General features: G+C 49.0%; 8 protein-coding genes across 8 annotated transcripts; 5 read left to right on the top strand and 3 right to left on the bottom strand.

The window, feature by feature from the left end:
• Positions 1–284: 284 nt before the first annotated feature.
• NOP12 (Nucleolar protein 12) lies at positions 285–2,141 on the bottom strand (the record flags this gene model as incomplete). The annotated part of the gene is made up of 4 exons (XM_044818880.1): positions 285–767; positions 827–1,954; positions 2,012–2,078; positions 2,131–2,141. 4 exons carry the CDS (start codon positions 2,139–2,141, stop codon positions 285–287), a joined length of 1,689 nt encoding a protein of 562 aa, XP_044686582.1.
• A 669-nt stretch (positions 2,142–2,810) lies between these two features.
• J7337_001135 (uncharacterized protein) lies at positions 2,811–4,867 on the top strand (the record flags this gene model as incomplete). Its single annotated transcript, XM_044818879.1, has 3 exons — positions 2,811–3,907; positions 3,957–4,440; positions 4,493–4,867. 3 exons carry the CDS (start codon positions 2,811–2,813, stop codon positions 4,865–4,867), a joined length of 1,956 nt encoding a protein of 651 aa, XP_044686581.1.
• A 496-nt stretch (positions 4,868–5,363) lies between these two features.
• J7337_001134 (uncharacterized protein) lies at positions 5,364–5,702 on the bottom strand (the record flags this gene model as incomplete). The annotated part of the gene is made up of 3 exons (XM_044818878.1): positions 5,364–5,452; positions 5,513–5,637; positions 5,692–5,702. 3 exons carry the CDS (start codon positions 5,700–5,702, stop codon positions 5,364–5,366), a joined length of 225 nt encoding a protein of 74 aa, XP_044686580.1.
• Positions 5,703–6,322: 620 nt separating this feature from the next.
• J7337_001133 (uncharacterized protein) lies at positions 6,323–8,681 on the top strand (the record flags this gene model as incomplete). Its single annotated transcript, XM_044818877.1, has 5 exons — positions 6,323–6,657; positions 6,710–6,875; positions 6,927–7,054; positions 7,113–8,512; positions 8,563–8,681. 5 exons carry the CDS (start codon positions 6,323–6,325, stop codon positions 8,679–8,681), a joined length of 2,148 nt encoding a protein of 715 aa, XP_044686579.1.
• A 1,367-nt stretch (positions 8,682–10,048) lies between these two features.
• J7337_001132 (uncharacterized protein) lies at positions 10,049–11,673 on the top strand (the record flags this gene model as incomplete). The annotated part of the gene is made up of 2 exons (XM_044818876.1): positions 10,049–10,103; positions 10,484–11,673. The coding sequence occupies 2 exons, from the start codon at positions 10,049–10,051 to the stop codon at positions 11,671–11,673; spliced, it is 1,245 nt and encodes a 414-aa protein (XP_044686578.1).
• Positions 11,674–13,122: 1,449 nt separating this feature from the next.
• Positions 13,123–16,307, top strand: J7337_001131 (uncharacterized protein; the record flags this gene model as incomplete). The annotated part of the gene is made up of 5 exons (XM_044818875.1): positions 13,123–13,242; positions 13,306–13,851; positions 13,897–15,241; positions 15,419–15,749; positions 15,800–16,307. 5 exons carry the CDS (start codon positions 13,123–13,125, stop codon positions 16,305–16,307), a joined length of 2,850 nt encoding a protein of 949 aa, XP_044686577.1.
• Positions 16,308–19,341: 3,034 nt separating this feature from the next.
• On the bottom strand, positions 19,342–20,802 carry J7337_001130 (uncharacterized protein; the record flags this gene model as incomplete). The annotated part of the gene is made up of 3 exons (XM_044818874.1): positions 19,342–20,230; positions 20,357–20,469; positions 20,713–20,802. The coding sequence occupies 3 exons, from the start codon at positions 20,800–20,802 to the stop codon at positions 19,342–19,344; spliced, it is 1,092 nt and encodes a 363-aa protein (XP_044686576.1).
• A 4,429-nt stretch (positions 20,803–25,231) lies between these two features.
• On the top strand, positions 25,232–27,218 carry J7337_001129 (uncharacterized protein; the record flags this gene model as incomplete). The annotated part of the gene is made up of 5 exons (XM_044818873.1): positions 25,232–25,277; positions 25,392–25,492; positions 25,552–26,884; positions 26,932–27,099; positions 27,148–27,218. The coding sequence occupies 5 exons, from the start codon at positions 25,232–25,234 to the stop codon at positions 27,216–27,218; spliced, it is 1,719 nt and encodes a 572-aa protein (XP_044686575.1).
• Between the last annotated feature and the right edge of the window lie 305 nt (positions 27,219–27,523).

The raw sequence follows: 27,523 nt of genomic DNA, 5'->3' as shown, positions 1-27,523 counted from the left end.
AGGCATTGAATACATTAGGCAAAATTAGTGCTTTGTATACTGGTGAACTCTGTACAACTCTATGAACTTTTCAACACCCCCCGATAAGTATACAAGTACCTTTGTCTCTCATACAAGCGGCCAGAACTTGCCAGGGCGGCCAAAGCCGAAAAATCACTCGCAAACTTTCCGGGGCGTGGGGCCCTCTTTTTAACAACACCATCCTCGTCCTCATCACGTATGAAAAGAGCACATATTTCACATGTCAACCACCAGCGATATGAGTGCTATCCGTCATAAAACGCTCAGCTCTTCTTCTTCCACTCGGCAGCTCTCCTTGCGCCTCGGTTTTGGGGCCTGCCGGATCTGCCCTTGCCCTTGCCCTTCTTACCAAGTTTAAGATCTTTGGGTGTGCCGTCCTTAGACGAAGCACGGCGGCCTTCAAAAACGAACTGTTCGGGTCCTTTGATACTAGACGGAATGTTCTGGGCATCCTCGGAAGCACCCTGTGTTGAAGGTCGCTTCTTGTGGCGTTGCTGCACGGCGGCCGAGCGGCCGAGAAGCTTGCTTGTACGTCCAGCCATGGATTGCTCCTCAGGTGTAGCCTTGTGCTTGTATTTTGTGCTCTTGGCGGCGCCATTAGGAACGATGTTCTTGCCCCTGGCTCGCTCTTGGGCGAGAGCTGTCTTGCGAGGATCCTTGGCTCGAGTGACTCGCAACTTACGCGGTAACATGGGAGGAAATTTCTTGCCATCAAGGAGTAAGGCTGCCTCGACATCGTTGCCATCCTGGAAAATCATGTTAGCAGCTGGTCCGATCGAACTAAATAAGACAACTGTGGACTTACATAAAATTGGACATAGGCGAAACCTTTGCCTACACGAGTCTTGGAATCTCGAACTACTCGGACGTTTTCAACCTTGCCCTGAGTGCTAAAAGTTCGCCAAAGACCCTCTTCGACATCGGATGGGGTCTTGTTCTTTTTCTTCTCCGTAGTGTTGCCATCCGCGTTGGTGTTCAAGACGGTCTCATCGTCAACAAACCCGAGGTTGCCAACAAACACACATCGGCGGTGATCTGTGGGACTGGGGTGGGCGACGCTGTCGACTCTCAAATGCCTTTCGAGGACCTGGGTACCATTGAGTTCTGCGGCAGCCTTGCGAGCAGCCGCCGAGGTTGAGTACACGACATATGCATTGGCGGACTTGGTCGTTGCGTCCATCAGGCTCTTGGTAATGTAAGCTGCTCGCTTAGGGAGAGAGCCGCCTGAGAAAGCCACGGAACGGAAACGCAGTGACTCGATAGTTTGCGGGGGAGTGGCATCTTTATCCAGAATGGATGACAGATGGGCCATGAGGGCCTTCTTGGCGGTCTTGGAATTGATTGCTTCTGTGGACACATTGGCGAGGAAGACTGTTCGCGCTGCCTTCTCAAGGTCTGACGATTTGTTGTCTTTGGCGAGGGTCTCGTGGACGGGAATGTCACTGTCGTTGCCGGCATCATCATCCTCCGCGACAGCCTTTTCGGTCTTATTCAGAGCATCATTCTTTTGTCGCTTGCCGGCGCGCTCAGCTTCCTCCTCCGCAACAAGTTTGTCCAGGTATTTGCCCTCCAGATCGTCGTTCTCGTTTTTTCTCTTTCGTTTCCGTTCCTTGTTTGACTTGTCTTCTGTCGCATCAATAATGTCGTCGAGCTCCACTGGCGCATCCTTCATGGGCTCGTTTGAAGATTCTTCCTCTTCCTTTTCCTCTTGCTCGTCTTCACTCTCTCCCTCTGGCTCCGAAGCGTCAGATGCTTCCTCTTCCTCATCTGAGGGGCCATCTTCTTCGAAGCTCAGCTCCTCGCTAATCTCAGAGAGGACCTCATCGTCGGCGTCTTGTTCTTCGAGCTGTACCCTTGGCTTGGAAGGTTCCCGAACCTTTTGTTCTACCAAAGTCGAGTATCTTGACTTAACGGGAGCCTGTACAGGGCCAGCCTGCAAATGATAAGTATGGATCAAGTCAAATGGCTAGATGTCGCAAAAAAAACTTACACTGGACGCAAAAAGAGCGTCGAGGGTAGGGTCCACCGCCTTGGAAGAAGCTGTCAGGCTCTTTGAACTGTTTTTTGTTAGATCTTTGTCCGTAAAGGCGTTGAGGATCGACAGCATACCGTTTTGCCATTGTGTCAAATTCAGTACTGTTTGTGCTGAATTGGAAAAGTTGCCGACTCTTGTGCACTCTTTTGACCTGCGACGAAAAAGACATGGCCAGAAAAAAGTCCCAGGTTCAGTACGGAATACCCACAATCAGATTGCTCGGGACATGGTTATTGGTTCGATAACCTTAGCCAATCGATAAGCTCTCGTGGCACTGACAGTGAGCGTTTCTGCCGCCAAGGGCCGCCTTTTTACGGGCCCCGTCATTCTCTCAGCAGGGCCGTTTCGGCGCTCGCCCCAAGCCTAGGTAGAGACGCCCAGGGCAGCCAGCGCAAACCGGGGCCGCACCGCACTCATTCCCTCTCTCTACTCTCTCTGTTCCCCTCCACCAGCCCATTGTCGAATACAAAGTTTCCTGGCTCTTCCTTACCTCAAATTCTCTTTGGAATATCTCATGCCGGACAGAGATCGACCCAATCGGTTGTTTCTTAGCTCACATTCACCTTCTCACGCTCCCACTCCAACATCTTGCGTCCTCGATTGTCTAGCGACCATTCCTCGTCACCCGTCACCACGGGCGCGCTTCCACGACCTTGCGATCGACCAAAGCACTGTTTACCGCCCAACGATACGAGAAAATACAATACTTTCATTGAGTCATTATAAAGACACGTAATCGCGTCCTTTAGCAGCCATGGCTGCCACTGCTTCCGCACCTCCGCCTCTCTCCTCCCCGGCGCTTGGAGTTGCCGATCATGAGGACAGCAATATCTCCAGCCCCCTCAGTGAGGTCGACACGAAGGACGACAACGACGAAGACATTGAGCATATGAATCTCGATCATGACGACGAAGATAGCGTCAGGCGCAGCCCTCGAAAGAAGCCGCCACCTACCTCCGACTCGGACAGCGTTCTCTCTGACGCCCACTCCGACGTACCCTCGGATGGCAACGTCACAGAAGCTGAAACTGAGCGACTATATGATACACCAAAGCACCAGAGGCAACGAGACGTTGTGGTAGACCAATTTAACGAGGGTCAAGTCTACGAACACACTCCCAGCAAGCTACGCAGGACTGCCAATCTGCACAACGATGACGAGGACGAATCTGCAATAGACGACGACGACGCTTCTACTGGCTCCCCCACCATCGGCGAAGATTCGCCAACAAAACATGCTATTGCACACAATGCAGGAGAGGACGATGAGCACAAAAATGACGCCCAAGAGCGGAAGCGGAAGCGTTCACCCGCCGCCGATCAATCAGAAACCGAACAGCCGCTTAGAAAACGAGCAAGTTCAGAGCATGCGACTGATGTGAACACCCCTCAGCAGCCCGAAGAGACTATTCTGCAAGACGGGCCCACCCCTGCACATATAAGCACTGGCACTCATACACCTGCTGAAGACACTGATGCTTCTCCCCAAAAGAGATCTATCAACAGAGAGACTGATCTGGCAGAGCGTCTTTCGCGTGCCGTAAAAAAGAACACCCGCGGATCCAAACGAAAAGCAGCTGTAGCTGCAGCTGATCTTGATCCGGACACTGACAGCGGAAGTCATGATGGCGCGCGCGACAGCGCTAGGGGAGCAGACGTAGATCACCACGACGAAGCTGATGCAGATGCGGACGAAGAAGTTGACTCAGCTACTGCACATGATGAAGAGCGTAAGAACAAATTTACTCAAGGTCCAGGTCATCTTACTTATCCTATCACAGTGGAACGAAAACAAGCCGCTTTCAAGGATTGGACTGTTATCGAGGAAATGTTTGGGGTGTTTCGTGACAGGTACGTTATGTCGTGAAATCAAGCATATACCCACTGATGTCTTGTCTAGGCTCTACAAAGACCGACTTGAACGACTGGAAGAGGAAGAACAGTCACTACTTGCCAGCGAACCGACACATCCCGAGTATCTAAACATGAAGCAGTGTTTGGATGACCGACTAGAACAAAAACTACGCGAAATAAACAATGAACACGAATATCGTCTCAAGGCTCACGAACGACGATCCGTTGCCCAGCGAGCCCAAATATGGGGGCAGTACTACCAAGCGGTTCGTGAGAAGAGAGAAAGGACCCTAGAAGCACTTAACCAAGAGTGGTACGACATCCAAACGGCAAGGCGAAGCGCACACAGCTTGCAGGACTGCGGCTTGCTCTACCCCAAGGATCCCGCACAACGTGTGAGAAATGCGATCGCCTACAACACCGAGGTCTCAGCACTAGCTACGATTGCAAAATACGAAGGATTCCCCGCAGGCCCCGAGATGAGCGGGGCGACACCGTCGGAACTAGAAGACGATATAGCTGCCATTGAGGTACGTTGATAACGCGGGTCAGCTTCCAGAGCACTGAGCTGACTATCGTAAGCGAGCCAAGCGATCACGGCATAAGCCAGTAAACCAACGACGGGAGGAATACTATGCTCAGCCATTCGATCGCCTCGGACCCGCTGGTGAACAATTCCTTCGAGAGACGCCGTGGGCCAATCCAAATCACTTACTTCACAAGATGCACCCTACAGCTGCTCCAACGGAGGCACCTCCAGACGATATGACCAGCCGCGGTGCGCACCAAGCTTCTGTGCCTCCTGGCGCCCAAATCAAGCAGTCTCCTTCACTTTCGGCACGACTATCGGAGTCTCCAGAATTGACAAGAACGTTACTTAGCCCGGCTCACCAAGCCAAACGGGTCGGCAACAATCTGCCCGGCGTCAACCGCGGTACAAAAGCAGCAGCTACATAGACGTTAAGTGTGTAGGATTTGTGGTTAGTTAAACATATCCTTCGGATAGGACTGGATTGGCAAAACTATGGGACATCTTGCTTTTGTACTCGGATTTTGTGATACCCAGGGGAGGTGATCGGTTCAGACCGCCGCGGACGGGCTGTCTTTTTATTTTTATTTGGACTTGAGCGACACTAGAATATTGCCTTGGTCTGCGGCGGCTAGTATACATCTGTCTACTGCCATCAGTCGAGCGAAAAGCATATACTTTGTAGGTAGTGGATAGCCGGTTGTTTGATTGTCACTGTACAAAGGTCTTCATATACTTATGCACACCCTGCACAGAACAGCTGGCAAACCTGTTATACATGAAAGGATGGGGAGTTTTATGGGCGTTTTGCTCTGTATGTCTTATGAATAGCAACGCTGCCATTTGCCCTCTTATTCAACTTGCACCCGTGTCGAAATTCCAGCGCTTAATCGTACATGTGGCCGAGCCACTTGGGTGAACTGTCTACTTGGATGTAGATGGCTTCGCGGGCGCATCTGGGACCTTGACATCTTCGAAATTATCTTGACCAACGGCGTTAAGCGTATACCAATCTAGACCACGTTAGCAGAGGATGACAATCACCAGAGCTCTCTCTCTCTCTCTGTGCGTACAGATGCTTCCAACGACAGCCAAGAGACCAAGGCCTGTCACGGCATTTTTGACAAGATAGGGCCGTCGTGCTCGTACAAGCGCAGGGCCCTGTCGCAGACGGCGATCGTAGTATGTTGAGTGCGGGCTGTTTCAGAGTCATGATCAGCCCACTTCAGTGACTCTTATTCAATAAACAAACCTGGTAGGCATTTTGGATTGTCGAGTTGTCAATTATAAGAGTTATCCTGAGCCAGGTCAAAATGCAATTGAAGAGGGCCAATTGCTCAAATGCTGCGAGTTATGGGTCTATCTCGAATGTGCTTCGAGTGAATGTCGATGCGCCATTGTAGTACTGAGGTAGGTAAGAAGAATATTTGCGGCTAAACATCGGCCGGGCGGACCATGACCGTGACGTCTATTGAACTTTCCTTACCTTAGTTCCAAGTTCTTTGTGGAGCTTGCTTGCAAGGGTCTGTTTCCGTTTCCACGTTCCATATTCTTTGCTTTCGCGTCGCCATTGCAAAGATTCAGGTCTGGAATATACCAACCCTGACAGCGACAACGACAACAACAGCGACAGCGCGGAACGAATCCCGGACGTGTATGACGACGCCACGGCACGCGCGACTTCCGATCCTTTGATGAAGCTGAGCGGTTGATGCAAAGCATGCACAGCTACAAAGCTTTAGCCTAGTCGCGCGACCACGGTTCAAGAGCCGCATCGGCACCTTTATCTACGAAAAACCACTTCATCGCACACTTACGCGCAGCTTATAATTTTATCATCCGCCAACACCTACCGCCGCGACCGAGGATCTGACCAATAAATTATGGCAGCGAATCTTTCAGTGTCGGACCAGATCCGCCAGCTTGATGATGCACGAAAGTTGGTTTTGGGAGATGTTAAATATTACCCCAGTGTTGTCAAGGGAATACTACCTATCATCGGACCAAGTGCAGCGCTCGAGCTGCGAAGATGGGGCGCCGAATTTCTAGCTGAAGCTTTTTCGACGCCCGCTCTACCAAATGGAGAAAAGGAGACAATGCAACCTTATGTTTTACCAACACTGGAGTCTATGCTCGAGAATGAGCGTGAAGATCCTCAAGTTCTGCGCAGTGTGATCCAATGCGTTGCCAGTATCTATCCCTTGGCGATGAGATGGATGTATGATGAGACTTCCTGCGAGATGCAAGATTTAGCTAATGTGACTACATAGCATCAACAACGGATACGACACAATCACTTGGGAAAGGATGGTAGCTGTGAAACAAAAGGTTCTAAAGATATGGGACAATGCTAGCCCTACCGTGAGGATCTGTTGCATCAAGTTTGCGCAACGTGTAGTTCTGGCACAGACAGCAGCGACGGGTTCTGAGCTACGAGTATGAGTCGGTGATCAATTTAAATGGGATGTCGCTAACACGTTGAAACAGTATGGTGGTACTCTAGATGTCTCGCTAGATAAAGTCCCCCCAAATCATCAGTCACTTGATCCTCGGAACTTGGAGGCTGAAGCGTCCGGACTCCTGGACCGAATGTTGGCAACTCTGCAGGAGAGCAGGTAAGAGGATCGCTTTTGACTGTAATGCCCGTGTAACTAACTCTATGCGAAACTGCAGCGATGCTCTGCTCGTAGACTCAACGTTGAACTGCATGTCTATCCTCGTGAGGACACGACCAGGAACCTCGAACAGGATCATCAATGCTCTTCTCAACTTCAATCCCCTCAAGCTCGCCAACTCTCCTCTAACCCCCAAGACCCGCGTCATGATTAGATCTATGGAGAAAACAACTCGAATGTTGCTGATCCATCTTGTGAAGCGAGATCCCAACAATCCAATGACCCATAGGATACAGCAGCACGTAGAACGCATGATGGAGGTTATGGCGGAATTCTTTGACGATTCTGGACGGAAACGCCCCCTCGAGTCAGCGCCACAAGACGCCAATGACGCCAAACGACAGCGATTATCCCCAGCGCAAATTCAAATACCACCGTTGGGCCCTGGCCCCCACAGCCTAGCAGACGTTTTCACTCTCATCGACAATACTGCTCTAAAGAATTTCGATATCTCGCAAGTTCCCGCTCCTTTGGTCGCCAGGATCGCTGTCACCACGCTGTCAAGGCTTGACCCTCAAGTATTATCTAAAGCGGTCGATGGTATTCGCGGCCGTCTCGACGCCCTAGCCAATACTCCGGCTCCTGAGTTAAATCCCAACACCGCCCCGTTGGGCGTAGACGAAGACGATGATGACTATGAGCCTGATTTCTACCAGGCAGAGGACACAGAACAGATCCTTAACAAGCTAGATAGTTCACCCATGCATGATGCACCGGTATTGGACGATGGCCTTACACTGAAATCATTCCACCTTCATCAGCCTAGTGCTCTAACACCAGAAACGGCACTAACAGCAGGCAACGGAACAGTCACCCGGGTAATTGAGATGATGAAGTCACTAGAAGACCCGGCCAAGAAGAGCAAGGCTGGCTTCAGCAGATTAGCAGCTAGTTCTGGTAATCGGGATTCTTGGATGACAATACTGGCACGACTAGCAACACGCTCTGTGGCCGGTCTCGAGGAAACCTCTATCAAAGAGGAGGGTGGCTCATCAGCACCCCAGTCTCTCAGCAACAATATTCGCGACGTTTTATATTCCTATGTGATGGAGGACTTCCGGAAGCATATTGATGTAGCGGTCTCATGGCTCTGTGAAGAGTGGTACAACGACAAACTACAACAGAAAAAGGGCGGCGATCGACCATTGCACTACGAAAAGTGTTGCTTGCGTTTGATTGATGGATTTTTGCCATATCTGCACCCTCAGGACAAAGTATTGACGCGATTCTTGAGTGAAATACCCGAGCTAAACAAGAACCTCCTGTCGCGCGTGAAGCACATGTGTCGCGACCCCAGCGTTGTTCAGCTAGCTTTGACAAGCCTGCTATACTTGGTCATGATGCGGCCACCTGTCAAAGAGATCGCACTGGATACGGTGCAAGATATCTGGACCGAATGTAAGTCGAATTGGAGCCTTGTCTCAGGATAACTGCTGACCCGTCACCAGTTGAAGAATCAAGACCTATGGCAGGCAAGTATTTGACCAAATATCGGCCAACTTTCATGGAGTCTGCACGAAATGCTGGTGATCCTGGACAGTCTGCATCGCCTGCTATCACCGCTTGAAGCGGGCTGCTAGTTTCATCACCGAAGTCATAATGGATCGATTAATGGACAGTGTAAGGATACGCGATTGCTACTTTATCCGGTTGTATCAAAATATTTATTAAATCGTCAAGATGATGGATGTATGGAGTTGCTCTAGCCACAAGACACGGAGGAATGGCTTGACGTTACTTTTCAAGCACACTAGCTGCAGAAACAGAGGGCCTGGAGTGGACAACTGTCTCAGGATGACAGAAAACTAAATCACGAAATGAGGCATTCAACGGCGTTCAAGGGTAGACACAGGATTTAAATACCAGTCGAGGATGGGGAGGACGGCATTGTCTGTCTAGGTTAACTGTTGTAAAGCTGTAAAACAATTTATCAGACGCACATCTATCATTACCCATAGCCAAGCATGGTTTTGGGAGGAAGATAAGATAGACTTGGCTTGGCTTGATTTGATCTAAGGCAAGACATAGTAATATTGTGTCAAGTACGGAGTATCATTTTGAGCATAGACTCAGAGTCGCCGTGTTAATAAAGTGACACGAACTCCGAGATCCTTGCACTTGAAGATGGACCTTTGGCCCTTAGAAAAACGGCCATGGGCGTCACTGCTGAGCCGGGGGAAGAAGTGTAAACACTGGATTGCGTGTCTTGTGCTATGATGGAGGTTTATGTTGCTGTGCCATCAGGAGAACATGGTTGTTGGGGTATAGTACGTACTATAATAGTCATGGTCTTTAATTGGAGACCCGTGACGTTGGTATTCTCTAAAATATTCCTTTGGGTGTGCCTGACGGAACGTTTTTTGTTTTGTTTATTACCTCTCTCACGATACTGATCGACACTGAGGCTCCTTTACAGTTCGACCGGCGCATGCCAATATTTACCTTTCCCGTCCCTCCAACCATTTGGATTTCAACGGCAGATAACTTACCTACCTACCTACTATAGGTACTCCGTACTGTAACGGCACAAACGGGGACCACGGCAGACGGGAGCCAGCGGGAGCCAACACTATCACGAGGTACGTACCTTACTGATGAAGATCAGAAACCCCCAGCAAGTCTTCCCTTGAGAACAAAAACAAAGAATGGGACCCTTGCTTGTCGCCCGTTATTATTAGTGTGGGTTAATTTATGTCTGTGTTCACATTGCTTATTATGCAGCTATTTGTTCTTAACATTACAGTAAGAGTTCTGTCTCATTTTCTCCTCTGCTTTCTTTCTTTCACACTGCCTTATATTTGTTTGTTCTGTTGCCTTGCTGCTGATGAGTTACTCCTTTTTATTTGCAGCATTGACCAACCAACCAACTCTTCAATACAAAAGGATCACACTGCTTTAAACACATGAACTAACGTCAATTCATCAGTCGTTGCAATGCGAAATCGTCTCCTTAAAAAGGACTTCCCTATTCACAAAGACACATTCAACGGTATGTCCAACACTTGAGCTGTGAGATTGGTCTTGTCTATTCTTTGTTAGATATCCTAACAATACGTGCTGCTGTCTTTGCATTTTCCAACAACTAACTACTACCTACCACCCGTCCGTCAATGCCTCATTATCCACTTGAAACAGCTCCCCACCCCTTCAACTGGAGCGCAACTGTACAATTGTCGTCCCGTCCCATCCTGTCTCCTGCTCGTCTCGTCAGTTCTGTCTGGCTTGATTTGACCTGACGTGACTGGGCTCCTCACGTCAGCCTTGTTCTCTTTTCCACACTAGCGACTTTTCTATTTCGTTTTCTAATCTTCACTGCATTACCACTTCAATGAAGCAGCTAATAGCTAACACCAGCCTATCCTTGTTCAGCCGCCGCCACAGTCGCAAGTAAATCCACCGAACCACATGCTACTCCTTTGGACGAGGAAAAGACCTTGACTCCCGCCTCCACCGGCGCCATCAACAGCATGAAAACCCGGAGCCCTGCCTCCTATAAACCGGCCGTCGCCAGGTCCAGCACAATCAGAAGCGTCCGGAGCTTTGAAGGCTCCGAGTCTAGCCCCGAAAGCAAGTACAGCAATTTCTCCAGTAGCATGAACAGTACCACAAGCGCCCTGTCCAACTCCAACTCCGATTCCAAGTTCCACAACCAGACACATCTCAAATCCAAGACCGAACACGACACACATACAGCGACACCCTCGCGCTGGAGCACTGGTGCTGCGCGCGTGGTTGAGCCTACTCCAGATCCAGATAATTCCGCCATGTCAGAAAACGCTGAAGCGCCAGACAGTCAATGGGACTCGACAATAGGCAAAGCCGGTCTGGGAAAGACCGGTCGCGTGATAAACAAACTTGTCAGCGACAACGAAGCTCTGAAGCGCGACATAAAGATTGAGCGCCTCAAAGCAGACGAGGCCAAGCAAGCGGCCAAGCTGGTTGAGGACAAGCTTGAGCGTATGGTCAACGATTATGAGAGCCGACTACTCGAGGCCAATGTTACTAAGACACTGCTGGCTCGAAAAGAACGCCAGGTGGAGACCTTGCAAACAACCGTCGAACTAGAAAAGAAGAAGGCTATAGATGCTCTCCAACGCGAAAAGAGCTGGAGGGAGGAGATGGATAAGACGAGGAAAGATGCAACGACCCAAGTCGAAGAAGCAACTAGCTATGCGCAGTTGATGGAGGGTCGCTATAATGCCATCTCATCCCACTGGCAAGATCAAGGAGAAGAAGTCAAACGAGCCGTCTCCAAGATGAAATCCGAGATCGACAAACTGAATGAGGAGCGACGAGCAGACGACGACAAAATACAGACACTTAGAGATCTGTGCGACCAGCAAGATAGCAACATCAAGCAACTTCGACACGAAAAGGAAGAGATTGCGCGTATGTTTGAGGAATACAAACAGAGCCAAGAACAAGGCCTCAAAGATATCAAGACCAACGCCAGAAAGCGAGAAGATGAGCAAGAAGCTTTGCTAGAAGCTTCTAGGGAAACTCTCAACAAGCTGAGATGGGCGCTGAATGTGAAAGAAAACGTCAAAGGCGCGCAATAAAAATAGCTAATCTTGTTGCGCTGCCACCCATCAAACAAGTTGTTGTGTCCGCAACTCACTTATTTGACAAACTGCATCTCCCTGCATGTGCGATTTGATCGATTCAATTACCTCTTTTCGACAAGTCGACTCGCTGGGCCCAGTTTCTTTCCCGAAGCTTGAAACAGCTTCTTGACTTTACGTCTACGAATACTTGATGACCATCGCCCCCCTCGATACCACTCCTTGTATACTCTACTCTTCTGCTCTCTAGACACATTACATGGCCTGGAAATTTACGATGGATTTGAATTTTTCTCTGTAACCCGTCTCGGTTACTTGCATAACACTGGGAAAGGACGTGCCGAGGTGTTTTAGGTGTTTGGGGTTCTTTTTGTGTTGTGCTGAGGCTTGATGCCCCACAATCGAGAGATAGTGATATATTTGGATAGGTATAGATATTGTCATACCAGGTAAAACACCCTGTGGGCAGGGAAAAGAAATCAAACCGGTATATCAATTGGGTTATCTATAGAGTGCCTACACCTGAGTTAGTCATGAGACAATCCCACGTACTTGAATATTTTATTGATCGAAGTTTGCGGTGCATCAAGCTAGGGCGGTGCTGGAAGATCCCAACTTCATACTTCCTCATTTTCAATATGTAACTGCCGTACTTGACAACCGCCTTTATTAACCCATCTCTAAAAACGAAAGCAGAGATACTAAAGCGCACATCTATATTCCTTAGCCAGCTTCCTTGTTAATGCTCATGATATGTAGGCATTAGGTATTCTTCCCATTTGCAGGGCACATTACCTTCGCGATGCAGTGCTCCCACCTCAGCGTCAGTCATTCCACTTTCTGCCTCTCGCCACCCGGCAGGAGGGATGTATTTCGCGGCAGTGAATCACGGAGGGCTGTTCTTTTCGGCGAGGTAAAAGAAAGATAGTGACACTGTTGGCACCTGCCTTTGCTAATGGAAGCTGCTGCTTGCCGCTTAGGTAGCGGGAGACTGCAGTGCCCGGTGGCAGCTTCCTTCTTTTATTCCTGTTTGTTCAGGCAACCACCTACCTAGGTATATCAAGCAGATCTCCTGGTCTCCAAGTTTCTCTCTCCTTCTCCTTCTCCTTCTCCTTCTTCTTCCACCCACCTCCCTTCCAGTTTTTTACCTTGGCCTGCCTGGTCTTTCGCATCAACCTTCCTTCTTATCTGCCTTCCTTTCATAAGCCGGTCCATGCCACTGCGTCGTTAAGACCAACGTCTTTCTCCCCTTACACGTGCTCTATCACTGAAGTATCTTGTTATTTGGGTATTTAAACCAAGATACCCTCTGTTCTGTGCCGGTTGGCTAATGTGTCAGCGCTACCATCTACGCTGAAGTGTTCAGCATTCCTCAATTCCTCAACCACACCTTGCTATGTGAGTAGACCTATCAGCACGGATATAAAAACCGGTTATTCACCAGTCATGCAGCACCTTCATGTTACAGCCATGGATATTGTAGAGTTCTACGTATCTTGTAACCCTCCTTTACTCCCTAAAGGAGTGGCGCTGATATTTGCGAGTGTCGAGGAAAATGAGGACCTTGTAAGTATGGAAAGTTTCTTCAAGACTTCGACTAACATATTTTTCTTTTGCTCTTGCCATTAGGGGATCATTGAAATCCTCTACGAACCTGAGATCCCTTGGTTTAAGCTCATTGTCCCAAGGGCTTGTCAGCGCGAAATCTCTGATTGGGTGCACTCTCAACTAGCAGAGCTAATGGAATCAGAAGCTGACGCTGTTATACGAGACGGAGACGAAGATGATCTAGGTACATCTGCTATACAACCCGATATCGAGGTTATAGTCGAGGACTCACACATTACTGCCTATCCTTCTCTCCAAACAACCCTGAAAGATACACTCAGTCAATATGATGCGTTCCGATATCCCGCCATCATCAAAACTCTACCTTACAAAACAGTCTGGCGAGTTCCAGAATCGTCTGGCGTCACTATTCTGCAGATTCTCTCGAATTACGAGTCCTTGGGATTTGTGTTGCCTTTGGGCCCAAGCATCGACAGCCTTCAAGCACTGACAAAATGTGTTATTACATATAATTTCCAGGGTTCCTTATTGTACATTGGCAGCAGTGAAAGTGAACAAGCACTGGGCTTTGTAAAACAAAAGCTCTACACTCTTGCAAGCTTTATGGTATTTCTTGCGATCAATTTGTGTCCTTCTTCTAACCGAGCTTAGGATGCCCCCTTGGCCACTATCACTCATATGGCCTTTACTGAAACTTCGAGCTCGGCTACACTCTGCTACAGATACATGACACACACGGGACTATCCAAATTGACTTATGTTGATTCCGCCGGCATCGATCAGAGCGAGGACCTGGAGTACACCTCAATCGCCAGTGCGGCGTCCTTGAGAATGGAATCTCTCAATCGGTACCGGCAGCCTGTTCCCGATTGCGTCAAGTACCCGATTCCGGAGACCGGTGAATTGACAAATTGGCATCCAGAATTTCACCCATTCTCTGGATATTCATATGGAAACAAACGCTCTGGTACCATCCCTACTATCGAGAAGAAAAGACCCCAACAGAAGATCCATCATCAAGAATCGGATAGTGTCGGCAAGAACACAGCCAGCACTGAGGGACACCGCAATCTCAAGCATGTCGGCACTGACTTACCAAAAGTTGGAAAGTGCTTAGAAGATCTCAGGTACCAAGCTCGAAATAACAAGAAAATCACTAATTGGCTCTGCAGCATCGAGTCCAGCGGAGATGATGACCATCTGAAGCTACCCTCACTTCTGACTGGGAACAGTGAAAAGCAGGACGAGGGAACAGCAACAAGCCTACCATGCGACTCGCGACGATGTATTGAAGAGCCAAGGTTCGTCAACACTAAAGACGTCCCTCTTATGGCGGCCAATATCAAAGATCAGATGCCAGGATCAGATTACCATGCTTCTTTGAGCCAACTTCCATTGGGCTTGGAAATGCCAGAAAACAGTTTCGAGCCCCTCGGCTTCCCGAATCCTTCTGTTCTGCAGTCTAATGCTACAAAGGATTTGATGGACATTAATGATGGCCCCATCCCAACTCCTGCACTGATGGATAACATCCCTTTGCACGATCGCGGAACTAAACTTCAGACTATATCAGAGGATCCAGTTACTCGTTCTGAGGTCACATTCGGCAAAAGAAACCTTCGGGAGAAAACACTATTCGATACCATGAGACAGAAAGCCGGCTCTGGGCTAAGCTGGGCCAGCGTAGCCTCAAAGAAGAAAGACGACAATCGAGACGACAAGCCCACCTTCGGGTTCAATGTGCCTGTCACATTTGTCCCCGGCAATCGTTCTGCAACTCAGCGTTCAGCAACGCCAGCATCCGAGGTTATTGCCAGCCTCAACCCTATCCCGGCTGAGCAGAGAGAAGAGCACGACAGGAACCAGTCAATTTTGGTTGAGAAACCCAAGACTGACCCAGTCTCACCGGCCTTACGAATTTTTCCGGGAATAGACATGCCATCAGCGATTGAGGTGGAGTATAGCGAGTTTCTGTCACAGGTTGAGAACAAGCTCCGTAAGTTGGTTGAAGTTCTACAAATAGTCCCCGGGAAAGTGAGCATCCAAGCTCAATTTGGGCGGCTGTGCCGAAAAGATATATTTCCCGGTTTGGTCTATGACAGTCAATCTCAATCTCCATCGTGGGCTGTTGATAAAACTGTTGAGGCTCTAAATTCCCAAAATCCGCATATAGGATTTTATCCCATCCTCACAACCAGCGGAGCAGAAGCAAACTCGATCCCTCGGATGTCTGGTGGAAGATCTCCATGGATACTGACGGGAAAACGAGTTTACTACGAATTTCACTGCTTCGCCGGAAAGACACCTGAGGTTATCGTGCAAGTTGATGCCGATACCTTCGGGCATCAATACTTCCCGCCGACGACTGAAGTCTCAAAGACTTTCGTGCATTGCACTCGACGTGCATGGGATATCAAATTTTCTGTCTCCCGCATGTATATGGAGGGGATGGCCGATGATATGGAAGAGTTTGCTGCATCATTGGTGCGCTCCCTGAGTATCGAGTGAGTCACCTAGCCTACTGAGTTGGTATGGTGCCAAACTAATTCCTTAGAACGAATGAGATGGGCGAGCTCGTGATCAGTACCGAACCGAAGAGCATCTCGAATTTGACCGTCGACAGGGTCAGAATATGTCACGAAGCCCGGTACCGGAATGGAGGCAGGGGCCCTAGCTGTCTGAAGGTTATAATGATACGACGAGTCGAGAAGCTTCCTGGTATCCCCAGAGGAACTTATCGTGGTCAGTCAGTTCCAGTAACAGCGCCTGCAAATGGCCGGCCTGGCCAGTGGTTTGAGACAAGCATTTCATCTGTACAAGCAGAAGAGATATTCCAAGAGAACATCGGTCTAGAATTCGGCGATAAAACACATTGGACGCCTGAAATCCTACACCGCCAGGGCGTTTTCAGAGCCATCTCTGAGCCAGCATTGCAAATGGTCAGAAAGATGGACCATGTCGGTGATTCAAACTCGAACGGACAAGGCCCTCGCTCTGATCAACAGTCGTACAGTGCTGCTCAGGATTCAAAGGCCCGGCAGAAAGGGAAATACTTTTGGTAAACCACTGCAGGACGATGTTTGATCCAACATGCAGAAATGGAAGACATGGATTGAGGTACGAAGTGTGACGGAGACGAAATGGATAGATATCGGAGTTACTGAGCGCCTTGTGTCAAAACTTTGAGCTATGATAAGATCGCGATGGCAATTTACATGATTCTGTACCTCAATTACGTCACGACAGCATCCCTAGCCGAAACAATCTTAGTAAGTGATGCCGGCGTCTAAATACGTGACCAGCCAATACGGTTACCTGCTAAGACGATTCTACCATTCAGCTACATAGGTAGATAATGGCATTGTATGTTGATTCAATCACCAAAGCTGACAAGCGCCTCGTAATAAAAGCATCAACTAAGACGGGCCTAGAACTTACGATTCGATGTTCATATTAACTTTCAGTAAGAAACCTTATTGGCTTTGATACCTCGAGCTCCATTTTTGCACTTTGATCCGCCTTATAGAAGTCGCATTTACGAATCCTTGGCAAAGGGGAAAAGAATGCACACTGTGTTGGGGGCATGCATTTCAAGACACTGCCATTTTTGCTTTTGTATCGGATAACTCCCTGCTTTAGACTTTGGAAACTCCTATGGGTAAGACCATGTGCGACACCAAAAAAGAGATATGTGATTCCTGGGCCTGCCTGCTCGGCTCGGGCCGCGATTCCGATCTATACATACACGAGGGATATCGTGGTTTTTCAGCTGGAAAACTCTAATGTCGAACTATTAGTTTCATGTAGATAAAAGCCAAATTACTTAAGCTCCTAACTCTTGAGCCTAGGGTACGTCGGTTCTTTTATTGTGTGTATGGATACGAATACTAACGGTAGGACCATGCATGAACTTAAACTTTTACTATCTTAATATACTAAATTAGAATGAACTTACTCGATTATGAGCTTGAATGATTGATGTCAGAAACCCTTGGCCCATTTGGAGATGTTCTTGGGAATTAGACAATCAGCATTATTGGGGCCGTCAGTGACTGCTTATCGAGTGCGGACCTCTCCGATGGCTATACACCCTCCTCTTCCTACAGGTCAACAACTCCCCATGACTGTATCATGACCACTGTCTTACGCGATCCAGCCAGGTACGGATTCGGACTTCGTTATGAAAACCGAGCTAGTAGTGCGAGAGCAGGAATTAGGAAGAAAAGAATGACTTGCGACTTACGTCATAATGGTATATGCCCCTGTTGACACCGTTTGCATCGTTGCAATGGGTTGCTGACCCATGAGCATGGACGTATGACACTATCTTCTTCGCCATGATCGATGGAATTTATAGCAGAAAGCCTCTTTCCGTTAGAGCCAAGTTTGTTGGGTTGCGGATATATGCACTAGTGGGCTGCTCAAGCATGCAAGATATCAGCGTTGAGAGGCCCATTGCATGCCGTGGGCTCTCAAAACTGAAAGAGGCCGCCATGAGTGAAACCAGACAGTCTTAGAAACTCAGCCGGACGATATGTGCGATATGTGGTGAGGTTGTTAAAATCAAACACATGACGATGGTGGATGGTTTGTTTCGCTTCGATTAAATACTAAATCCTTCCCAACTCTTCCTTGAATGTGATCAACACAATTCCTATGAGCCTCTCTATAGTCTTCTTGCATGGACTTGCATAATCAATTCGATCAGACCATGGGGAGATTCGCTCGACTCCTAGCGTCCAAGTAATCATGCTATGCTTCGTTTCGCAGCCGTATCGCCAAAATCTATCACCCAGCCCCGCTCCCACGGCTGTAATCATAAGGGGAGGTATGTCAACACCTTGCCTCGTTTCATCTAATCGTCCAATTGATAGACCAAGCGAGCGATATTCCAGCACCAGTTCGCCGTTGATTCTATCTTTTTCATGTCGCGTAGCCAGTCTATGTATGCTGTGACAGTTTGGGAGGCTTCGATATCGAAGCGTTGCCCGCAAAGCGACGATCGTATCCGATTCAACATGGGATGCTGCTGCGATAAATGTAACAGAATTAGAACACCCAGCAGATTCTGTGACCAGAAGAAAGTAATCGGCACAAGTCGTTTGTTGGTACATGGGGGTGATAAGGCAATGGGCCACTTGACCGAGGCTTTGAGACATTCGGCCGCACCTTCAGCATCTTCTCGAGTCATGCTCTCAGGGTGATGAAGAGCTTTGAAAACGCAGGGCCTGTGTATGAGGTGTTTGTTGTAGCTGTATCGTGTTCGAAGAAGTGCGGTTTGTATGTCGGCCGCGAACGGATACGTGGCTGGTGGAGTGTCAAGATCCGGCGTGAACATGTAATTGCTCTGGAGAGATTCTTCCGTATATACTTCACCAAAGGCATTATGTGAAGGCTCCGCGAAGGCTACATCCTGGTTATCCTGCCACCTTAGATGGCTGGGTAGCATGCCCCTCCACTGGTCTAGCTGCGCGTCAAGTTGTTTCATAACAGCTGCGGTCCCGGGACTTGAAGAGATATTGAAAGGAGCGAACCCCGTAAGGGGCAGAGAAGCATCTTTGCCAAAGGCTTGAAGGAGTTCGTTAGTGTGCGGTCACTAAGACTGCTAGTGCATCGTTCTTTTGACGTACTCTTGTTGAGAACAGAATGGAAATTGGCAGAGAGCCTTCGGAGCACGATTTGAGAGGCGAAATGCTCATGAAAGTGTGTTTGTTGATTGACGATATAGTCCTCGTCAGTCATCGGTCCACTAAAGTCAGGGAGGCCAATCGTTTCCTCCAGCTTTTCTAGCCCAGTCAGGGGTAGTCCAAACTCCATGTGGAAGCACCTGCACTTGCTGTTAATATGCCTTCTCATGTTGTTATCAATAACCTACGTTTCCATGATCGAGCAGTGCCAGAAGACTCGTTTGACCAGATCTGTTTGGGGGCCGTGTAGCTCGTCGGGTTTGCTATCAACACGATATTAGAATCAGACTGCGTTGACTCATAACGGTCGGGTTTCCCACCTCGTTATCAGACCCTGGCAGGCCAGAGACGCATACACACTCATCCTCCAGCATTCCTGGCAGATCAGTTAGAAAGGTGTATCGAGGGTCTAGGCAGAGGTACCGACTAGAGCTTGTCCGCAGCTTGAGTAGTAGAGCGAGGCAAGTGCCAACATCTGCACGTTTTCGAGGCTGACTTCGCTTATTCCAAACCCCATCCTTTTCCGTGCCTCATTGAAATAAGCAAGACCAGGTGGCCGATCGATAGTTCCTCCTTTGATTCCAGATGGTCGCTGCTTGTAAGCCGAGATTGGAACTTCTGATGTGGTGAGCGCCACCTCTCCAAGGGCAAAGACAAGTAGTACAAGGGATGAAAGTGCTCCTTCTTGAAATCCATTATTGATGATTGAACTCAGTACGTTTGAGTTGAACCACTGTCTGTCCAAGATAGGATGAAGCATGTTGATGACGTCGAAATAAGCCTTGCTAAGTCTTTGCATGGTCTCCCAGTCCACACTTGGGGGGCTAAGGTTGAGGGTCGAGGTAGAGCCTGAGAGATGCAGGGGTATCTGCAGGGTGCTGTTACTTGGGATTCCGACCGGCTGCAGTCCATCGGGTGGCAGGGTAACGTTTGAGGCGCGAAGTCCTCTCGGAAGTGCAGGAATCTCACCCATGGCGGATGGAGCCTTCTGGCCAAGGCTTTCGAACATCTGGCGCACAACGGGCCATTCTGACATCTTAGACACAGACGAGTCATAGCGAAAGCCGCCTGTATCGCGGTTGGGCGATGGACTTGTAGGATGGTTAGGTAAGGATGTGCCTGGAAGAGGATCGTGGGAGTCGGGATCCACCAGTAACGGCGTGTTGGTGGAATAAACGGCTGGAGGTTGAGGGGTGGTGAAGAGGGGAGGAGTCGTATTTTCCCTTTGACCCAGGTTGTCAAGCTTACTTTCGACAGTCTTGAGTCGGTCTAGAATCTCAACCAGAGTCTTATCCTTCCTGTTGTCGGAGTTTAGCAAATTGCAGTTGTGTCAAGAGAGCGGCCCAGGGAACGACGACAGCAACGCCATATTCAGGTCAAGCTCTGCATCCTCGCCGCTTATTCAGGCTCCCGTAGTAACATACTTTGTTGGTTGGGGTTCTCGGTATCGGCAGTCGAGCTTGAATCTCTGGCATGTGCCACACTTTGGTCTTTGTTCATCACATCTTTGTTTTCGGTTGCGACACGTCTCACAAGCCTGGGTTTTTGTTAGTCACTTGGCTCGGCAGTGCAACACTCGAATTGACAGCATGGATTGAGGAGAAAGGTAGGAAACATGACAACAACACAGATATCCAAAGCAACTGAAAGCTAGGAATGGAATCCGAGATTGATATTGACAGAAAACAAACATCGAAATGAAGGGCGAAAGAGGTGAAGGAAAGACAGGCAAAGTCATTAGACCCCTGATTCAATGGCACGGTAAACAAGCCCGACTTACCTGCGCTGCAATGGCACCGCGTTCTTTTCGATTGCTTTGCGGCCCAGGCCCTGGAGAGACGTTGCTGGATGAGGATAGTCCTGGATCCATAACTAGGAGTAGCCGTATACCCCCATGTGACTTTGAGAAAGCAGTGTTTGGGAAACAGCAGCTCTAAAAAGCTGGCTAAAGTAAACTGAGTTCCCAGGTGTATTCGGTAGGCTCCATTGAGTAAAATACCCCTAAAGACGAAAGTTGGTAGAGCGTTGAGGTATCGGTGGCAGTCTGTAATCGGGAAGCGAACAATGTCGCGACGATTTCGTGAGCTACCTGGGCTGGCGTGGGTGGGAATACAACAATGAGGGGCAGGACAATCAGAATGCACACACAAGGGAACTGACGTGGGTGACGGTGAGGGAAGACTGGGGATTAAATTGGGTACGTGATGACGGTTCCTGAGATGTAGTGACGAAGTCCAGATCAAGATGTGCCTTAATCCAGTGTGCAAGGGAATATGGACTTTAATAGCAACGGGGAAGCTAGAGGAGAGGCCGCCTTGTAATTGGAATTTGAGAAGGCATATCTTTAAGAGAGAGTTTTTTGAGAGCGCACGAGAGGAGCAAGGACGCGGAAAAGATTCTCAAAATGGGACTGGCAGAATGTGAACAGAACTCGACCGGAGCCAAGCCCGGCTCCGACAGGAGACGAGGGGAACAGATACAAGACCTTGACTTGAGTGAAGTCGAAGCTCGTCAGGTTTCGGTGCTAGAAGCAGTTGGAAATCCGTCAGTGCGGCCAAAGAGCGCCCATTTGAACAGCCATTGGGTGGTGCGAGGTAAGAAAAAGGGAGGGTATCAAGCTTGATAATCCAACGTCCTGTCCCGTCTCGCCATCTTTACATGAGGAGCCTAGCACGCACCACGCGGCTGATGCACGGTACCATTCACTCTTCGAGGCCGTACCGAACCGTTGATTGCACCACACCGTCCAAGCTCAGTAGTCCACCATGGATGGATGAATGAAGCCCGATGAGGTTCCCTTCTCGTCGACCCTGTGTCTGCATCCATGCCGGCGGACGTCATTGCCGGATCTCTTAACGGGCCGGGGGATCGAGCTCCTCTCTCCGGCGTTGGTTCCCTCATGACAGTTTTCCAGATCCAGAGCCCACACACACCCGATCGATGCGTGCGCGCACACATCAGACATCTAAATCGACCAAACCTGCGGCGAACAGCGTTAGAAGCCCTGGTTTTCTAAAGGTACACTCCCATTTGTTTGGCGCCACGCCGCCGTCGCCACGGCTGCTGCTCCTGCTGCTGCTGCTGCTGCTGGGCAGGTAGTAGTGAGAACGTGATCGTCCATAATCTGCACCGACCGTCCGGAGCTGCGAACTAAGCGACCACTCTCCTGGGAGACCTTTTGCGTGGAGTAGTGCTTGGCCATCGACCTCATCCTTTCAGCAGTTGCGTTTACTGTCATGACTGGTTGAGCTGGCTTGTGATCGGCCATCATCTTTCCAGCCCTGTTTAGCGTACCCTATGCGACAAAAGAAAGGAGTTGCCGTACATTTCGCGGCAAATTGATATCTTATTCTTCACAGCCATGTGCATGTCTTGTGCCTGACCTGGTCTGGCTTGTCTATGACGCCCGACCCGAATAAAGGGTCCATTAAGGCGTAATTTTGTGTCGCGTTAATAAGCCGATGAATGCATACCTTAATTTTCCCTGCTAGGTACACTTGAGACTGCAACAACCCTCAGCCGGATCTCAACACCCTCGCGATAAGAATGATTCATGTGACGAACGCCGTAGCAAAACCTTGGCTGCCCTTGGGATATGGCAATGTGCCACAATCCCAGTCATTGGAGCTCGGGCATTCGTTTATGGCAATTCGTCAAAGGGCCATTCCGAATTAGCATCTGGCATATATGGGCATTCCCCAAGTCCGATGCTGTGTTGTGGAGGGGCCGTAGGGGTTGTGCTAGGTTGGGGAAATAGCCTTTGTGGCTTGCCCTAAATGCGAGCTTTCCAACTCGGTATCAAAAACTGGCCGTGACCGTATTGTCACAATGAAATTGTTTCATTCATCACGAATATCGAAGGCATTCGGAGCAGGTCCTTCTCATGCCGGCGCAATAAGGCTGAGCCCCTGCAGTGTCCTGAGTTGGCTGTGATCGACAGGCTCTTGCCTGCTGAAATGACAGAAGCAAAGATTCGTAAGATCCGTCTTGTCATTAAACGAGATCAGAGCCGCAATATGCAGGGGATCGGAACCCAAAGCCAACGCTGAGCCAACCATGATGTTGTAAAGAGGGCTTGATATCGATTATCGACCTCTCCTCAGCTGAGCAAGGTATTACATATGAGCAAACATCTACCTAGTTTTGGCTGGTCACTCGTCCAATTCAAGGTGGCAGCAAAATGTTGCAACTTTGTCGTATCGTAGCCCAGCGTCTAGCATGAGGCGTTCATTGCTGGCACACACCTATGCAATCAGATTGTTGTCCCTGCCCTTGAGGCAGAGCTTTGCAGACTGTTGAACTGAAACGAATTTTGATGGGTTTACCTGCAAGCACCCTTACTTGCATCCTCGCAAACTATCAAGAAGTTGCCTCTGCCTGGAAGAGAAAAGGACCAATGTGTTGTTTCTGCCGTGTTGCTTTGATCTATCTCGCTGAGATGTTGATATGGCCTACCATGAATGAATGTTAAGAATTAACCACTCTACAACAGGACGAAGCAATCCACAGTCGATTTTGGTAAATTAATGCTCTGGTGACAACTTTTGAGGTAATACTGAAAGAGGGTGTGGAGTTACTCCGTAAAACAAGCACATCGATCAACTCAGCTTCAATATTCCTGGAGTCAATCTGGTAAGTTTGCTCCTTATGAAGAAAATTATGATTAATGCAGGTACGGAGACGGCGAGACATTTTGCTACCATGCGTAGCTGTTCTGTTTCGCATCCGAGATTCTGTAGGCGAGTAAAATGCTGTCGAGCTGGATTCTTATCGGAGAGGTCGAGACATGGCTGAAGAAGTCTCCGAATAAACGACGGCTGACGGACGGATCTCAAGATTCAGCAAGGGATGATGGCTGTCTGTGGACTGCCCGAGACAAGGGTGATGCCACCCATGCAATGCATGTCTAGTGATCCCCGCAATGGCGGAGCTAGTCTTGAACCTGGCAGAGATGGCTGCTGTGGTGTCTGGCTACTGATTGACCAAGAGCGAAAATGATAGGATGAACAGCAATCCAGGCCACCAAGTATACGAGATCATCATCATTCGTCATTATACTGAAGCGGGTCCTTGCAAAGTCTTGGCTTGAGTTGAGGATCTATTTGACGCCTGGGGGTTGAAAAGAGAACAAGTCAGAAGTCGTATTCAGGCTGAATGGTGTAAAAGAACAGTGAGGAAACCTATGATCGATCCAATGTCTTGGGTGTCTTGGTCGTACCTGCCAGACCCACAGGACAAAAAGAATTTACAACGGGCAATTAGCATTTGAATGGCCATTGAACCCCTGGGGCTGCCACCTACGTAAGCAGCTCGGGAGTTGTTCTGAAAGAACCTTCTAAGAAATGGTCGCAATACGAAGAAGTTACATAGCATGAACGGGCAAGTCGCTACTTCCCTGTAAGGTAGGTAGGTACTCAGGTAGTTTATACTTTGAAATGGTCTCATTGATTGTGGCACTGATTTGGAAACTTGGCTCAACCTACGTGTTTTCAAGGACCCTTTGATTTGAACAGAGGAGACTCTTTGACCCATTACCAGTAGCTCACCTGTTTCATTGGACAAGAGCTGAAGCCCCAAATGGACACCCACAGCACAAGGTTCCAACTGGGGTGATATTGACATGCAGAAGCAAGAGATCAGCCTGATCATCGTTCACTATTTCCACAAGCTCACAGTGCTCTGATACTGTGTTTGTGATGACCTTTGGGACGAGGATGATTGCCCTGTCTGGATCGCAGATAGCAGATGAATTGTCTCAAGAAGGTGCAACGTGATCAGAATCTTATACTTTGCCAAGAAACTGCTTCTGATCGGCAGTTGAAGCTGCTTTCACTGTTGTGGTGCAGAGCATACCTGGGTATCCGTAGAGCCTAAGGTAGATACCCAGGTGCCCTGTGAGTGATGAGCTCCACAAACTAAACTTTGAGCTCACTGTACCCCGGTAATTCAATCACGGCAATTGGAGAAACAAGCGGAACCCTCGGTCCATCTCCACTACCATATTTACACGAATGCGTCCACTCCTGGTTGCTCGTGCTGATGGTCTCCAAATATGTCGACGACTTGACGATACTGTTGGAAGAAGCCGATCCAGTCAAACCCGTCGATTTGTCTCCGAAGAAAAGAATTTCCTTCCCACTGGGCGTTTTTGTCCGTACGAAGCCTCTCGCCGCCCTTTCACGATTGAATCGCGAGTGTTTGTGACCTCCACCAGAACCGGAGGGTGGGTGCTGTCGCCGCTCCACTGTGCTGTCCCTCAGCCAAGCTCACGCCCCTGATCGGTACTCCATCTCTTCAAGATGCCTCTGGGGATCCTCGAAGCAAAGGGGATCGAGCATGTTCCTGGTGCGTATTTGGCGTCACCTCCATACCAATATGGAGCACGTGGCCTTCCATCGCCGATAGCAGAGCACACACTTTTCAGGACATGACGAATTGACAGATCGCCCAATCCCATAGGCACAACCCAATACTTTGACGATCCGTCCCGACCTCAGGTAGCTGGCGAGCATCATGGAGACCTCAAGCGCGTACAAGTTGGGACCGAAACCATTATCCTCGTATGTATTGTCTGCCTCGTGCCGTGTTGCGGGTACGCTGACGTTGGCATGAACCTCAGATCCCTCAGCCTTCAGATGACCCAAACGATCCGTTGAACTGGTCACTTTTGCGACGCGACCTGATTACCTTTCTGCTCTGTTTCGCGGGTATTCTCGCTACCGCACTCGGTCCTATCCTCGCTGCCAATACGATCACAATATCTCTACTCTTCTCGAAGGATTTCACAAAGGTTGCCCTATTGACTGGATATTTCTTACTGGGATGCGGCGCTGGTGCTATTTTCTTCGTTCCGTCCGGCCGTATCTGGGGAAAGCGACACTTGTTCCTCATAGGTATCCTCATTCTTATCGCCTCCAGCGCGTGGGCTGGGTCTGTAGGAACCAATTATGGAAGTTTTATTGGAGCCAGAGTTGTTCAAGGCGTTGGTTGCGCACCCTACGAGAGCTTGCTCAATGCAGCTGTGGGTGACCTCTACTTTGTCCACCAGCGAGGAGTGAGAATGGCCTTTACGAACCTGGCGGTCTTCGGTGGTGCCTTCTTCACACCCATCTTGGTGGGCAAAATCACTGATTCCATGGGATGGAAGTGGACGTTCTACTTTGTTGCCATCTTTCTTGCTGCTACACTCCCGGCCATTTTCTTCTTCTGCCCCGAGACGGCATATCGTCGAGAAGCCAGTCTGAACACTGACACGACCGGTGAGCTAGGAATAGAACTGACTACTAAGGATAAACGTCAAACGCCGTCACCGCAGGCAGAGTCCGGATCTTCTCATTCTCCGGAACTTGTCCAGCACTCTGCTGGTTTTACCTTCTTGCCTAAGTCCAATGCTCTTCAACCAATCGGCCATTCTAATACACCTAAGAAGACCTTTCTTCAGTCGATCTCTCTCTTTGATGGCCGGAAGACGGACGAGCGATATTGGGTCCTTTTGCTGCGACCGTTTCCCCTCCTCACTCATCCAGCATTTATCTGGGGCTGCCTGATCCAGGGAGCCATGATCGGCTGGACAGTATTTATCGGAGTCATTGTCGCCGCCATTTTCATAGGGTCCCCCTATTACTGGGATGAAGTTGATGCCGGCTACACTTATACGGGCCCTTTCATCGGTGCCGTCCTTGGGTTTGTCCTGGCAGGTCTGCTCGCTGACACAAGCGTCAAGTACATGACCAAGCTCAACAAAGGCATATACGAACCAGAGTTTCGCATTCTTCTTGTGATCCCCATGATGATCATCGGAGGGATCGGACTCTATGGGTTCGCCTTAACGGCACCTGGTGTGGTAAAAAAGGAATACTCATATGTCGTACCTCTGATGTTTTTCGGATTTGAAGTCGCAGGGATGGTCATTGGGGCCGTGGCCAGCTCACTTTACATTGTTGATGCCTATCGTATGTTTCTCTGCTCGTATAAACAGCTGTCGCTAACATCATGGCAGGGGATTTGACCATTGAGGGCTTCACCATCATGATCATATTCAAGAACTTTTTCAGCTTCATCTTGACTTTCTTTGCCTACGATTGGATTAATCAGGGTGGTATCGAACGAACAATGCTGGCGATCTCCTCAATTCAAGTGGTGGTGTGCCTTATCAGCATCCCTATGTGTACGTCGGTTTCCATCGCACGTTGGTTGTCATGCTGACTTGCTATAGATATCTACGGTAAGCGGGTGCGAGCATTCTACTATCGCCATGATTTGCTCGATATGACTGGTCTTCGCTAGCTGTTCGAACAATTTCGAGGAATTAAGATGGTTGATATATCATGAGTTGGATAAAAGCAACATATGCGTTTCTAGAGCACCCAGGGTTGGGTTATTTTTAATGTTTACTTCCTGATAGACTTCATAGGGGAGTATGACACGATTCCTGGATATCATTATTAGATCATAGCCATGAGAGTTGGGCGATATTGTCTTAATTAAAGCATGACACATCAATTCGTTACATGATGGCTATCCTGGTACCTGAAGGTGAAAAAATCATAACGTCGCATGGGTCATGCATATCCTGACCAAGAACATTTAAC

The sequence above is a fragment of the Fusarium musae genome, chromosome 1 (assembly GCF_019915245.1).
Source record: "Fusarium musae strain F31 chromosome 1, whole genome shotgun sequence".
In the NCBI taxonomy this organism is placed as follows: Eukaryota; Fungi; Ascomycota; class Sordariomycetes; order Hypocreales; family Nectriaceae; genus Fusarium; species Fusarium musae.
This window is presented reverse-complemented; position numbering and strand designations above follow the sequence as displayed.